The sequence below is a fragment of the Tarenaya hassleriana genome, unplaced genomic scaffold (assembly GCF_000463585.1).
Source record: "Tarenaya hassleriana unplaced genomic scaffold, ASM46358v1 Cleome2, whole genome shotgun sequence".
NCBI classification, from domain to species: domain Eukaryota; kingdom Viridiplantae; phylum Streptophyta; class Magnoliopsida; order Brassicales; family Cleomaceae; genus Tarenaya; species Tarenaya hassleriana.
In genome coordinates, this window is record NW_010965372.1 from 4,064,062 (window position 1) to 4,076,451 (window position 12,390).

Below are 12,390 nucleotides of genomic sequence, written 5' to 3' on the forward strand. Positions count from 1 at the left end.
ATGCCGCCGCTGCTCACGGTGAGCGCCATCTGGTGGATTCACTGTGTGGATGGGAGGGAGAGGGGGAAGGGAACGAGCGGGAGATAAGAAGGATCCGAGTTTACATTCGGGTCGTGTAATACCCGACCCGGTTTATTTGATTATTGAGAAAATGTGACGTGTATTTAACTTCTTCATTTTAATTTGGAGATTGATCGATTATTATTTTGTAAATTTGTAATCATACTGAATCGGTAATACCTCGAATCTAACAAGTTAGAACCCTTCCTACCTTACATAATTAATGTAGACACAAAACTGAAGTGTGAGAACTACAAATACAAAAAGACAAGAGACAAAAGACGAAGCACATTCCTCCTAGAGAGATCACAAGCCTTTACTGCGCTGGTCTTCGGCCATCTTCTTCTTGATCTCATGAGCTGTGTTGAAAATGCCCTGTGTCGGCTGGTTACACACGAAACATTTCTTGTTCTTGGCATGGTGCTTCAATGCGCAATGCTCGCAGAAGTAATGCTTGCACTTTGTCACGACAGGATCTACAAAAGGCTGTCTGCAAATGAAACACGCGAAAGGCAACTCACCATCATCTTCGTCGTCATCATCATCTTCATCTTCTTCATCATCATCCTCGATCCCCATAGCCAGATTTCTCTTCCTCGCCTTCTCTGCTTCTTCATATTCTTTCTCTATTTGCCATCCCGGCTTGTAATCTCCACGGTCGTGCATGAACTTGCACGAGTCTCCATACCCGCAATACCCTGTCTCTTTGTAATCCTTGCATATGTCTGGCTGGTAATCAAACCTAGCCGAGACCCTGATATGAGCAGATGCTCTAAGTGGCCCATGTGATCCTCCAGCCTTCTCGCTCGAGATTGTTTGCTCTCTTCTAAACCCGGCCTTGTGATCAGTATACCCGTGTATTCCCGTGTACAACTTTTCATCCGGGTTCTTTTTGTTCCCCTTCAAAGCCTCCTCTGCTCTCTTAAGGACTCTCTCACGGATAGCTCGTGCATCTCTGGTAAATTCAGTTTCGGTTTCTAGAGTGGCCGTTGCTTTACTGTCGTTTTGAACCTGAATTTCCTTGGATGATTCGTAGTGAAAGACCGTCCTCTCAGGAGCTTCGTCGGTGGTTGCAGTGCTCTTGGAGGGTCCAGAAGAGAAGTATAACTTGCTGTCTGTCTTTTGGGCCTTCTTGAGATTGTTCAACAAAGAGCTTCCACTTTTTGAATCTTCATCTTCGTCGGCATCAATTGTTCGTTTCCTTATGTTTTTAGCTTTTGATGGCTTTCTAAAGAAACTGCACACTGAATTAAACAACATAGAGAAAAAACACCAATGCTATGTCTCAGATTAAGCCATGAAAGATCTCAAACAGAACCATAGTTTTACAGTAACAAAGGGCGAGAGAAAGAAAAGAAGGTAAGCTCTCTACCTTGTTGGGGTTGAGACTCTTGCTCAGCAGGTTGAGATTCTTGCCGAGACGTTTGAGTTTCACTAGATTCCGCCATTCTAATAGAAAAAAGAAACCAGGATAAAGTTACAAGTGTTAGAAACCACAGACCAATAATAGCAACAAAAAAATCATAAAAAAATACAGAGACTGAACACGCAGACTGGAGCTCGCACACACCTTATGTATTGAAAAAACGAAGTTCTAAACAAAGACATTTTCTTGATCCTAACCATGAAATATAAGAAACTAATGAAAACCACATAAGTATATCACATGTAAAGAAATTATGTTTGCACGAAACGGAGATCGAAATCGAAATCGAATCATTAAGAATAGATGAGATCTGGAACTTAGGAGAGATTAAGGACTGAGATTTCTAAGCTCGAAACCTAAACAGATTTAGTAAGGCAGAAGAATCAAAGAAAGAGAAGATGGTATAGGAGAGAAGAACTCACAATGGGAGTGTCCTTAATGCAGAGATGCGGGAGAGGAACCGGGGGAGAAGCAAACGATGGCGGAGACGGAGGAGACGCGAAAGACGGAGGAGATCCAAACGACGGAGACGAAGAAACGACGGAGAAGAGCCGAACGACAGAGACAGCACAGGCGAACAACGGAGAAGCGAAAGACGGAGAGAGACCGAGAGGCGAGAGAGCTGTTCTGAAGAGGAGAGCTGTTCTGAAGGGTGAAGAAGAGGAGGAGGCCACGATTCATGAGAGAGAGACTTAGGGTGAATTAGGTTTAAGGGTATTTTTGTAAATATATTAAATATTAAGGGTAGTTTTGTAATTTTATTTTTCTTGCCGGGTACCCGTGAGATAACCCGTCACAATATTTTTGAACTCGAACCCGAACCCGAACCCGAACCCGAAACTTGGGTTTTTCGTCTCACGGAACTCGTTCTCTATCTCATTGTCTCACGAGTATCGAATCCTGGGTACCCGTGAGACAGAGTACCCGGACACCCGCGGGTCTCGGGTAAAAATGCCCAGCCCTAATCACCATCACCAATGCACGCAAGCAAGCAATCGAGAAGTACAACGGGTTTAACAAAGAAATTTGGAAAAACTCTAAACCGACTTGGCCCAAAGATACACCTCAGCAGAATCCATGTTTCTCAATGTAACAATTAACTCCACACCATAGAAGTGAAGGAATAGCGTTTTAAAATGAACACTATCCATGTATAATCTAAAACAACAAAGATATTGTGTGTTTCAGATGAAAAAAGCAGTCCAGTTTGTGAATAGAGATTCAACAGAGATGATTAAAAAAAGCATGGAACCAATTTCAACACATAAAAGACATCATGTAAGATGTCGAACTATGAATCGCATTTGTCCATCAGAACAAAATGTTAACCATGTGGGAAACTATCAGAAACAATTTGGAACAATAACATGTTAACTTCAATCTCAATGAACCAAAGAACAGAACCTCCATACACAGACAATGCAGATAGAATACCCCACTGTTTAAATTCGCATCAAAGGATTCTAACTATCAATTAAAAGTATCAAAACTCTTTATTCTCAAATCCTTATATTAACCTAATTACCAGAAAACTCAAATTAAAAGTATCAAAACTCAGATTAATCATCTGTTTAAACTCTTTATGTCACCTTGATGCTGAGATGCCGGAGAGGAACTGGAGACCGAGTAGAGCCGAACGCCGGAGAAGCGAAAGACGGAGACAGACCGAGAGGCGAGGCAGCCGAACGACGGCGGAGACAGAGCCGAACGATGGCGGAGACAGATGAACGACGGCGGAGAAACGACAGAGCAGAGCAAGAGCAGACCGACGGAGAAGCGAAAGACGGAGAGAGTCCGAGAGCGAGTGAGACAGAGGCGAATGGCGGCGGAGACAGAGGCGAACGACGGCGGAGACAGAGGCGAACGACGGCGGAGACAGAGGCGAACGGCGGAGACAGAGCCGCGAGGTGACAGCAGAGACGGAGAGAGACCGAGAGTGAGAGATCTGTTCTGAAGACTGAAGACTCGAAGAGGAGGCAGGAGGCAAGGACGCAAGGCAGGCTTCGATTCGTGAGAGAGAGATGAGAGAGTTACGGTAAATTAGGGTTAGGGGTATTTTTGTAAATATATTAAATATTAAGGTTATTTTTGTAATTTTAATTTTTTATCGGGTCATAATGCTCGAACCCGAACCCGAGATTCGGGTTTTTCGTCTCACGAAACTCGTTCTCTGTCTCGTTATCTCGCGAGTAATGAATTCCGAGTACCCGTGAGACAGGATATCCGAAAACCCGCAGGTCTCGAATAAAAATGCCCAGCCCTAATAACCACCACCCAGGCCGCAACAAGATGAAAATAAAAAACCCAAATAAAAAGATCCGATGAAATCGAAACCTAGAAGTCGAGACAAGAGAACAGTGAGAGAGAGAGAGAGAGAGAGAGAGCGAGAGAGAGAGAGAGTACTTACCAGGGAGATTTCCGGACGAAGTCGCGGCGAAGCAAATCGATGAAAGGACATATGACATCGTTGGGTCATATATCTATATGTTGGGTCTAGCAATTATTATTGGGCCATAAATGTCCAAATTGGGCCATGTGCATGTCTATATGAATAGGAATATAAAAGAAAACACTAGACCTATTCAAACGCTGCGTTTTGTATACACTGCGTTGACTATTTCCATTGTCGTTGACCACATCGACTCGACAATACATCCGCTATCTTGTTTTTTCAGAGGATGAAAAGACGAAAACGCCCTTAAGCGTTGAAACCCATAAGTTTATGATGACCATGGTTCAGGTTATATTTTGGTGTGAACATTTTAGTGATAGATTATTTTTATATAAAAACTATATTCGTTTTATTTTTATATCAGTTTTGTTTGCTTCAAATTTTATCTTATTAGCATTGTATTCGGTTTTCAATTAAAAAAATAATTTTTAAAATATTTCAATTTTTATTCGATTTTTTCGATATAAATAATATATAAGATTCTCAAATATCTATATCTATGTAAGATAAAAAAAAATAGAGATGTTAATCGGAATGGATGCACTCGATTCTAAGGTTTCAAACATATACCACCAAACCCGAAATTAGGTCTTATAAATTTGGATTTTGAGTTGGATCGATACAAAATTCGATTTCGAATCTTTTCTAATAAGTCAAAATTTTCGAACCGAAAAAATGAAAAAATTAAATTCGAAATCCAATATTTTTCGAATGAGTTTTTGTCGAATTTCGAATTTCAAATCTAAATTGACGCCATCCATACTAAAAATTAGTGGTATAAAACGGACCGACTCGACCCAACCTAGCCCGACTCGTGATGATCTAGAAAATTTTAGTCCACCCTAATCCGACCCATTTTTTAGCAAACAAAAAATATATCAGTACAACCCATATCATCTTAACCTGCGAGACAAGTGAGACAGTCTACGAATTAAATATATAAATTTTAAAAATAAAATTTTAATACTAAAAAATATTTAAAATTAATTTTAATATTTCAAAATATTTAATATATAATAAAAAAATAAAATTTTAAATAAAAATAAACTAAATATCAAATAAAAATATAATTTGTATATAAAATTATTTTAAAATAAAATTCTGACCCTTGAGTCCGTCCGACTCATGACGAACTGGTTCACTACGAACTCAATTCGTGACGGTTAGACTCGTTTGATCCGATTTTTTTGGAATCAAATATTTTCATCCGATTCAAAAAAATATGGATCGATGCATGAGCCAACCCGCGATGAGCGGTTCGTGGTAGACCCCTGCCAAAAATCATATTACTATTCAGTTGTCAATATCTACGTTTATATATTTGTTTTGATTTGTTCCAAAATTAGCTATAATAATATGGACACGTGTCAAAAGCCCGTAAAAACGACTGGAGAAGCGGAGGCGCTCGCTCTCCTCCTACATTCGCGCTCCCTCAGTCCTCAACGAAGAAGATCAAAGGCCAAACAAAAAAATATATTTTTTAATTATGTTTTGTTTAATCGAGTTTGCTAATCATAATCATCGTGAGTTTAATTACTTTTAATTACTAATTAATCAAAAAAATCAACCCACATTCCTTCACGTCTCTTTCTCCATTCCCTCTGTTCTTTCTCCCACGTTGGACCTTCTCCTCCATTTTCCCGAGGAAATTCTCCTCCGAAATTTTCCAGGTAAGGATAAAACCTCAACCTCTTCTTCCTCATTTTCATGAATCCGTCTCGTTGATCGCGTCTTCTACAATGTTTGACTTCGTTTTCCGAATTCAATGTCGTCTCCATGTCTCGATCTTCGTTCTTACACCTACGTCGTTTTCTCCAGCTTGTTTGCATTGTCATTGTTGTGAGTGTTACGTTGTTTGATCGTGCCCTTGGTTGATTTTTGTTTGAATCCTCATTCCATATGTTTTCTGGGAAGATCTTTGTTGTTCTTTTACTAATGATCAAAGCTCAACAAACCGTATTAGATATCGTGGGAAGTCCACAGGCAATGAAGAAAGAAAACTGCGGTTTGATTCAGAGATTAAGCATAGGCATCATTTTCTGGTTATGGAGGGGCACCGAGATTCGGGTGTAATTACAGAAAAAGGATTGAATGTTACTAACTTCACTGTCTTTGGGGAAAGAAATTTGGAGCTTTTATAGGCATGGAGTTGGAAGAATGATGCTTCCGAGATTATGGTTCACTCAAAAATGTTTTTACCTGTCTTGTATTCGGGGAAAAAGACAAGATTCTAAGCTTCCAGGAATTTTCTTCTAGCCTGCTCCTGGGTTGTGTTGTGTGTGTTTTTTCGTTAATGGATAGGTCTAATTCTCAATGTTTAAAACAATTGTGCTACAGGATTTGTCGATAGAGAATGAAGGAGTTCTTCCTTTATCAAGTGCTTTCATAAGTCTGGTTTCTGTATTGATGCAAACTGGCGGTGATCAATGATGAATCCTAACGCCGATCAATCAGGCAGCCCTTATGGAGTTTCAACACCACGTGGTTCAACTCCCCGTGATTCAACTCCCCGGAGTCCCTTCTCTCCTTTCTCTCCACTGTCTGGAGATGAAAGGCACAGAGGTCCGTCTGATATGAAATTTCAGCGTGCCTCGGCCAATTCTGGTCCACATGGTACATTTTGTTTTTGTTTGTAATTGCTAAACTCTTTGTCTCCATGCATATATGCACATGGATCTTTAGACAAGGCCATCCAATTAGTCACTTCATTTGAAGCTCTGGGTTTCATTTTATACATGGCAGATCCCTTATCCCCTGGATCAATGCACCAAGGAGGGCACAAATTCCACGAGGTTTTTCAAATGAAACAGGGGCGATATGACCTTCATGCTGCAAAGATTTCAGAAATGATGAAATCAAATAGCTTAGATGTACTGACCATACCGCATTTCCTCAGCTTTGCTCCCTTTTTCCTTTCTTTTAACCATGGTGCCCTGTTCAAACTACTCCGTAATACCTTGAGCTTCTTTTACTTGCAGAATGCTCCAACGCAGTCACTTCTGAGTGTCGTGAATGGAATCCTTGATGAAAGTATCGAACGAAAGAATGGTGAAATTCCACAGGTATTTGATTAGTAACTATTCTTGGAAATACTAAATGCTTCTGTGAAAACAAAATGTAAATTTTTGTGGTGTACATATCTTTCTGATGCCCTTACTACTTGGGCAATCTTCTGACATAATCTATGATGATCAGCGTGTGGCATGTCTGCTGAGAAAAGTCGTGCAGGAAATTGAACGGCGTATATCAACTCAGGCTGAGCATCTAAGAACGGTATTTGTTGTTTTCATGGAGAAAATCCTTTGGCAGCAATTTCAATTGTTGGCATTGTATGCTATGCTTACAATTGTAATTTTATACAGCAAAACAATCTTTTCAAAGCTCGGGAGGAGAAATACCAGTCAAGGATCAATGTCCTTGAAGCCTTAGCTTCAGGAACTCGTGAAGAAAATGAGGTATTGTTAATGCGTTTATGGTCTGAGGTTGTCTAGGATCTTGTATCAAGATATCTCCTAATGTTTTGTCTCTTCCTTGGACTTACATTTTGGCAGATTGCCACGAACCAGCTTCAGCAGATAAAGGTGTTGTTCTGGGAAATACGTCTTTTTCCATTGTCGATTTTAATCGCGTAAAACTGCTTACTGTGGGTTGCTTTTCTGATAAAAATGTATGTTTGGGAGCAGTGACATGAAAGTACTATTCTTCTGTCATTACTGAAAAAGGTTAGCATGCCATTTTGTGTATGATAGACAGAAAAGTTCAAGTTGGAAGAAAAGAAGAAAAATGAAGAGGAAGATATGGTTAAGCTAATGAAGGAAAATCACCAACACAACGATGAAATTGCTGCTTTAAGGCAAGAATTGGAGGTGACTCGAAAAGCTTATGAACAGCAATGCTCAGAAACAGAAAGCCAAACAAAGGTTGCTACGACAGGACTTGAGGAAAGGCTAAAGGAGCTTGAACAAGTGGGAAAAGAGGCAAACACTGCTAAAACTGCCCTCGGAGAACGGGTCAAAGAGCTTGAAAAGATGATAGAAGAAGCAAGCGTCGCTAAGAAATCTCTTGAGGAGAAGGTTAAAATGCTTGAACAAATGGGAAAAGAAACAAACGCAGCTAATACAAGCCTTGAAGTGAAAATTCAAGAGCTTGAACAAAATTTGGTCCATTGGAAGGGTAAAGTGAAAGAAATTGAGGCAAAATCTGCCTCGAAAGATCAAAGTTGGAGTCACAAAGAACATTCCTTCAGAAGCTTTATCAAATTGCAGTTCCAGGCGCTACAGGTAATGTTTTATAGATACTGTTTGCAGCAATGATCATGTAATCTAGTTTGGCTAAGCCTGATAAAATTTCAGGAGCTGAGGTCCTATTCTAAATCAATCAAGCAAGAAATATTAAAGGCTCAAGAGAACTATTCAGAAGAGTTCAACAGATTAGGTGAGGCAATTCAAATATAGATGCTTCCATGCAAGCTAGAAACGTCTGGCCCTGTCAATGTTGGTGTTTATGTAGGAAAGATGTTTCTCTGCAGGAAAGAAATTGATTGAACTTGGAGACGCGGCCGAAAACTATCACGCTGTTCTGGCTGAAAACCGAAAGCTCTTTAACGAGCTTCAGGAGCTAAAAGGTACTGCAGATCATGTAATATATTGACATTTCTTAATTATTGAGAGTATGTTCTATCAGTTCTCTAGTTATGACTGAAGAATTACTTTTTCAGGAAACATCAGAGTATATTGTAGGGTAAGGCCGTTCCTGCCTGGGCAGAGTGAACAAAATACAGTGACAGAATACATCGGTAAGGACGGGGAATTGGTAGTTACCAATCCCACAAGACCCGGGAAAGATGGTCTTCGACAGTTCAGGTTCAATAAGGTCTACAGTCCAGCTTCCACCCAAGGTGTTCAACGGTTTCCCTTTCTGCTTAAGTGTCTTTTTGTCATTTCCATTTCCGTTTTCAATTAGATATGTGGCCTTACTTGACATGATCGTCGCAGAAGTTGAAATTTATGAAAAATATGCTGATTTAGATCTCATTTCCTATTGATCTTGCGGATTCTTACAGCTGAGGTGTTTTCCGACGTAAAACCACTGATACGGTCGGTGCTCGATGGATACAACGTTTGTATTTTTGCTTATGGTCAAACAGGATCCGGAAAAACTTACACCATGGTCTGGCCTCGTTGCCTTTTTTTTTTGGACAATGATTACATAGGAAAAATTTTATGCATATGGAATCTTACCTCTGTTATCTTTCCGTTCAGTCTGGTCCTGATGGAGCAACCGAAGAGGAATGGGGAGTTAATTATCGTGCTCTCAACGACCTCTTCAGCATCTCTCAATCCCGTAAAAGCACCATAACTTACGAAGTCGGGGTCCAGATGGTGGAGATATACAATGAACAAGTGCGCGATCTGCTGTCCGATGACCGTTCTCAAAAGAAATATCCTTTCCGTTTGCCCATATATCGTGTGCTGTTGCTCATATTCTCTTTTTAAGATGCATTAGTATTGCCATTACTCTGTTCTCCTTGATTTGCACACACTAGGGATTCTTTCTACAACTCAACAAAACGGTCTCGCTGTGCCTGATGCAAGCATGTATCCGGTGTTGTCAACCTCGGATGTGCTTGAATTAATGGATATCGGACTAAACAATCGAGCCGTTGGCTCCACTGCGATGAATGAAAGAAGTAGCCGCTCTCACAGGTTCTTTTCTCTGAAACTATAGTGTTCTTGCTTTGTCCACCGTCTTTTTCTGGAGGATATGTTCAGATAGGTAGATCCGGGAAAAGTAACATAGATAGTTTGACTCTGTCTATTTGACGGATAATCTTGAATTCGTTGCATGAAATTATTTATCCGGAAAACTTAAATTCTGATATGGAATTCAATGTTCTACTGCAGCATAGTCACTGTTCATGTCTGTGGAAAGGATTTGAAGACAGGTTCTACATTATATGGGAATCTGCATTTGGTCGATCTAGCAGGAAGCGAGAGAGTAGATCGCTCAGAAGTCACTGGAGATCGACTGAGAGAAGCTCAACATATAAACAAGTCACTTTCCGCTCTCGGAGACGTGATATTTTCTCTCGCTTCGAAGAATGCTCATGTACCATACAGAAACAGCAAGCTAACTCAGCTCCTCCAGAGCTCGCTCGGTAATCACAGTTGCTGTTCGGTTTCCGTTAACCGAAATCGCTCCGTATTTGCATATGTTTTTTAGGCATAACTTCACTTGTCAACCACAGGTGGAAGAGCAAAGACTCTTATGTTCGTGCAACTCAATCCCGATGTTACTTCGTATTCGGAAACAATGAGCACCTTGAAGTTCGCAGAGCGTGTCTCTGGAGTCGAGCTAGGTGCCGCAAAGAGCAGTAAAGAGGGTAGAGATGTTAGAGACTTAATGGATCAGGTAAACTCGTTGTCTTGTCTCATGAATTCTCGCTTTAAAATTTGCCGAACTCGTATACCAATAACTTGATTTCGAAATCAACGTTAACGATGGCATATCCTCTGTCTTGTCGTTAATAAAACTATGCAGTTAGCATCCCTTAAGGACACGATAGCGAAGAAAGACGACGAGATAGAGCGGCTTCATTTACTGAGGGATATAAAAGACGGATACCCTAAGAAACCGGAGAACCCGCAGAGAAGGAAAAGCTTAGAACAAGCCGAAGATGACTACCAAGCTGTCAACGATGTCGAGAGCATAGGCTCTGTTGAGGTTGAATCCGACGAGAGAATGAGCGAGGCATCCGACGGCGTCGCTTCCGTCGGAACCGAAGGATCAGTGGACGTTGCTCGTTCAATGGATGGGAGAAGACTTTCCAAGGTTTCCGACAGGTAAGGGTGTTTCATTGCCACAATTGCACGAACAATTTCAAGCGACTGAAAGTCCAAATTGTTTCGCTCATCGATGCTAAGGAAGAACGGAATTTTCTTCTCTTTCTGTTTTTTGTCGTTTGGAATTTGCGTCAGGACCAAACTCGGGACAAGAACTACAGCGACACGGCCAGTCGATAAACTACGTCAAGTCGGTACAAAAACAACCGCTCTGGCAAAAACCGTGAGGAGCCTGTCACCAGGTGAGCAAGCAACTCTCTACAATTCGAATTCGGATCTTCACTCGAGTAACCGAAATAGAATCTTAATTCTGCTCGTGAGATTTCAGTTTTTTTTTTTTTGCCATAAAACTGGAAAATGTTTTGAGATTTGATTCCAACTTCTCTTTGTTTGCTGTTAGTTTCAGGGCTGAGGAAGACGGGGAGCTCTTCTAGTTTGCTCAAATCTTCCACTTCTAAACGATGGCAGTAAATTACTATTTTACCCCTAGTCTGGAGTGAGAGGTTCTGTTCTTTATGGTTATATTCGTACGTACGTACTCGTAATTTTACATCTTTGATTTTGTTTCTCTTTTTTTTTTTTTTTGGCAATAATTATACGATGGATGTACGATATAAATTTTGTATACACGAGAACCTTTTTTTTTTGTTTTCAAAGACACCAACTCTAGTGACATGCTTTTTTGAAAGAAAAAAAAATATAAAACAAAACAGGTATACTAATTATTTTATATAACTGAAAGACGGATTAATGGAAGTAGACCTATTTATGCTCTTTGTTATATTATGACTTATTCTAAAGCTGCCAAAATAACTTCATTACAATTCCTCAAGATTATATTGCAGTCTACTAAAGTTGAAATGTTTCCGAAGAATAATCTATAACTATCTATCAACTCGTTGTTGTATAATTCAATTTGAATAGTTTATCTGGAAAAACGGATATACAAAGTATATGTACTGCTCCGAACTCGAGTTTTAAATTGGAGAAGTATCGTAATTTCAATCATATAACTTGTTTTCGGTTTCAAAATTAGTATGGATTTCGTTTCAAAACATCTGATTACCCAAAAAAAACCCGTGGTTGTATAATCGAGAAATCAACAAATATGAATGACAAAAAAAACATGTAGAAACTCATTCATTTTTCTCAAATCTTTGTTTTTTTTTCCTTACCCAAAAAGTCAAAATAAATACTAAACATAGAATGTATTTAATAATTTTTTTATAATAAATTTTTATTAAATGTTTTTAGAATTTATGTATATCACGGGCCAAGACGTGGGTCTGTCTTAGTTTGCTTTAAAATTTTAGTTGGGCCTATGAAACTAAACGAGCCGGGTTGGTTTGGGCGGGGACTGTACGGGTCGGGTCGGGTTGGTTGGACTCCCCTCCGGTTGCTGTATCGCATTGCATTGCACCGCAGAGCGCAAAACTCGTTCAGTTGTCCCGGAACTGTGAGACGGCAATGGCGGCAAAACAGGTCGGCGGCGATGGCAGTTTACCGGCGAATCTAGCCGGGATGACAAAGAGTCAGCTCTACGACATCATGTCTCAGATGAAGGTTCTGACTTCTCGATGTTCCCTTTTTTGCCAACTCTTCTACGCTCT

At 40.1% G+C, this 12,390-nt stretch overlaps 4 protein-coding genes across 10 annotated transcripts in view; 2 read left to right on the forward strand and 2 right to left on the reverse strand.

Annotated features, from left to right (window-relative positions):
* The window catches only part of LOC104813291, a gene marked incomplete at its 5' end in the record, with an annotated part of 1,024 nt that extends 922 nt beyond the window's left edge, over positions 1-102 (reverse strand). The window contains one exon of the mRNA XM_010540859.1: positions 1-102. This exon is cut by the window's left edge and continues 1 nt beyond it. Within this exon, the coding sequence (XP_010539161.1) occupies positions 1-102 (102 nt within the window).
* A 118-nt stretch (positions 103-220) lies between these two features.
* LOC104812142 (zinc finger CCCH domain-containing protein 1) lies at positions 221-3,921 on the reverse strand. 4 transcript variants are annotated; one of them, XM_010539141.2, is made up of 4 exons: positions 3,076-3,516; positions 1,909-2,131; positions 1,433-1,509; positions 221-1,304 (listed from the first exon to the last, which is right to left on the reverse strand). In XM_010539141.2, exons 3-4 carry the CDS (start codon positions 1,506-1,508, stop codon positions 367-369), a joined length of 1,014 nt encoding a protein of 337 aa, XP_010537443.1. In that variant the 5' UTR covers position 1,509; positions 1,909-2,131; positions 3,076-3,516; the 3' UTR covers positions 221-366. The 4 variants fall into 4 exon arrangements, with proteins under 4 accessions (XP_010537443.1, XP_010537444.1, XP_010537446.1 ...); XM_010539142.2 differs by having other exon boundaries at positions 1,909-2,126; positions 3,076-3,506; XM_010539144.1 differs by lacking the exons at positions 1,909-2,131; positions 3,076-3,516 and adding an exon at positions 3,894-3,921.
* Positions 3,922-5,482: 1,561 nt separating this feature from the next.
* LOC104812143 (kinesin-like protein KIN-14G) lies at positions 5,483-11,455 on the forward strand. Of its 4 annotated transcripts, none has more exons than XM_010539145.2 (19): positions 5,483-5,608; positions 6,276-6,551; positions 6,681-6,808; positions 6,917-7,000; positions 7,134-7,211; positions 7,301-7,393; positions 7,490-7,519; positions 7,688-8,218; positions 8,291-8,372; positions 8,467-8,562; positions 8,656-8,835; positions 9,001-9,107; positions 9,200-9,378; positions 9,479-9,643; positions 9,842-10,095; positions 10,186-10,349; positions 10,479-10,780; positions 10,916-11,022; positions 11,181-11,455. In XM_010539145.2, the coding sequence occupies exons 2-19, from the start codon at positions 6,365-6,367 to the stop codon at positions 11,249-11,251; spliced, it is 2,838 nt and encodes a 945-aa protein (XP_010537447.1). In that variant the 5' UTR covers positions 5,483-5,608; positions 6,276-6,364; the 3' UTR covers positions 11,252-11,455. The 4 variants fall into 4 exon arrangements, with proteins under 4 accessions (XP_010537447.1, XP_010537450.1, XP_010537451.1 ...); XM_010539148.2 differs by having other exon boundaries at positions 11,187-11,455; XM_010539149.2 differs by having other exon boundaries at positions 6,276-6,500.
* Positions 11,456-12,204: 749 nt separating this feature from the next.
* The window catches only part of LOC104812144 (formin-like protein 20), a 3,671-nt gene continuing 3,485 nt past the window's right edge, over positions 12,205-12,390 (forward strand). Inside the window, exon 1 of the mRNA XM_010539150.1 lies at positions 12,205-12,343. Coding sequence (XP_010537452.1) covers positions 12,248-12,343 — 96 coding nt within the window. The 5' untranslated portion in view covers positions 12,205-12,247. The remainder of the gene's footprint in view (positions 12,344-12,390) is intronic.